The 940-nt window shown below is 53.6% G+C and overlaps 1 protein-coding gene across 1 annotated transcript in view; it reads right to left on the reverse strand.

The window, feature by feature from the left end:
• SHROOM3 (shroom family member 3) overlaps positions 1–940 on the reverse strand; it is a 238,400-nt gene that overhangs the window by 20,653 nt on the left and 216,807 nt on the right. The window contains exon 12 of the mRNA XM_014544945.1: positions 600–940. This exon is cut by the window's right edge and continues 25 nt beyond it. Within this exon, the coding sequence (XP_014400431.1) occupies positions 600–940 (341 nt within the window). The remainder of the gene's footprint in view (positions 1–599) is intronic.

Consider the following 940-nt stretch of genomic DNA (forward strand, 5'->3'; position numbering starts at 1 on the left):
GCAGTTGGCCCACCGGCCCCGCCCCCTGGTCGAACTCCCAGTTGAACTCCCAGTCTAGCGGACAATTTTCATATTAGCCTTTTATTATACAGGATTATTTTTTCTTGTTGGACAAGTGCCTGGTAACTCAAGGCCAGTCTGTCCCACCTCCTACTCCTCAGAGTCATTCCCCAAAAGCTGACAGGGAATGTCACTCTTGGGTCAGGATCGGTGGAAGCAGGACAAGATCAGGTAAGTATCCCCAGACTTATCACCCGTGGGTGGAGTTCACTTGTAAGTCTGCTTGGGGACATTAGTTGGCCCACCGGCCCTGCCCCCTGGTCGAACTCCGGGTTGAACTCCCAGTCTAGGGGACAATTTTCATATTAGCCTTTTATTATATAGGATTATTTTTTATTGTTGGACAAGTGCCTGGTAACTCAAGGCCAGTCTGTCCCACCTCCTACACCTCAGAGCCATTCCCCGAAAGCTGACAGGGAATGTCACTCTTGGGTCAGGATCAGTGGAAGCAGGACAAGATCAGGTAAGTAGCCCCAGACTTATCACCCATGGGTGGAGTTCACTTGTAAGTCTGCTTGGGGACATTACCAGGGTCCTACCTCTTGCCTTCGTGTCCTGGGCAGCTGACGGCTCTCTGCATGGCCTTCCTCTTGACGCCGTTTTCCTGCAGCAAGTTACCGTCGCGAGGAAACAAACCCTCCATCAGGTCCATGGTGGTCTTCAGCCTGGAGTCGGGGTCCAAAATGTCTGCCAGAGATTTGTCTTGGTGGACAATTTCCTTGGCCAGCACCTCCGTTCTGATGTCTTCTGACGTCTTCTGAGGACCGGGACTGGCATTGTCTTCTAAACCACGAGTCCCACTGAGTGGGTCGTGGACGAGGCCTTGGGTCAGAGCGGGAGGCTGCTTTCCTGGGCCTGGCTGCCAGCCGAGGGGCCCAGC

This window comes from Myotis brandtii, unplaced genomic scaffold (genome assembly GCF_000412655.1).
Source record: "Myotis brandtii unplaced genomic scaffold, ASM41265v1 scaffold111, whole genome shotgun sequence".
Taxonomy (NCBI): domain Eukaryota; kingdom Metazoa; phylum Chordata; class Mammalia; order Chiroptera; family Vespertilionidae; genus Myotis; species Myotis brandtii.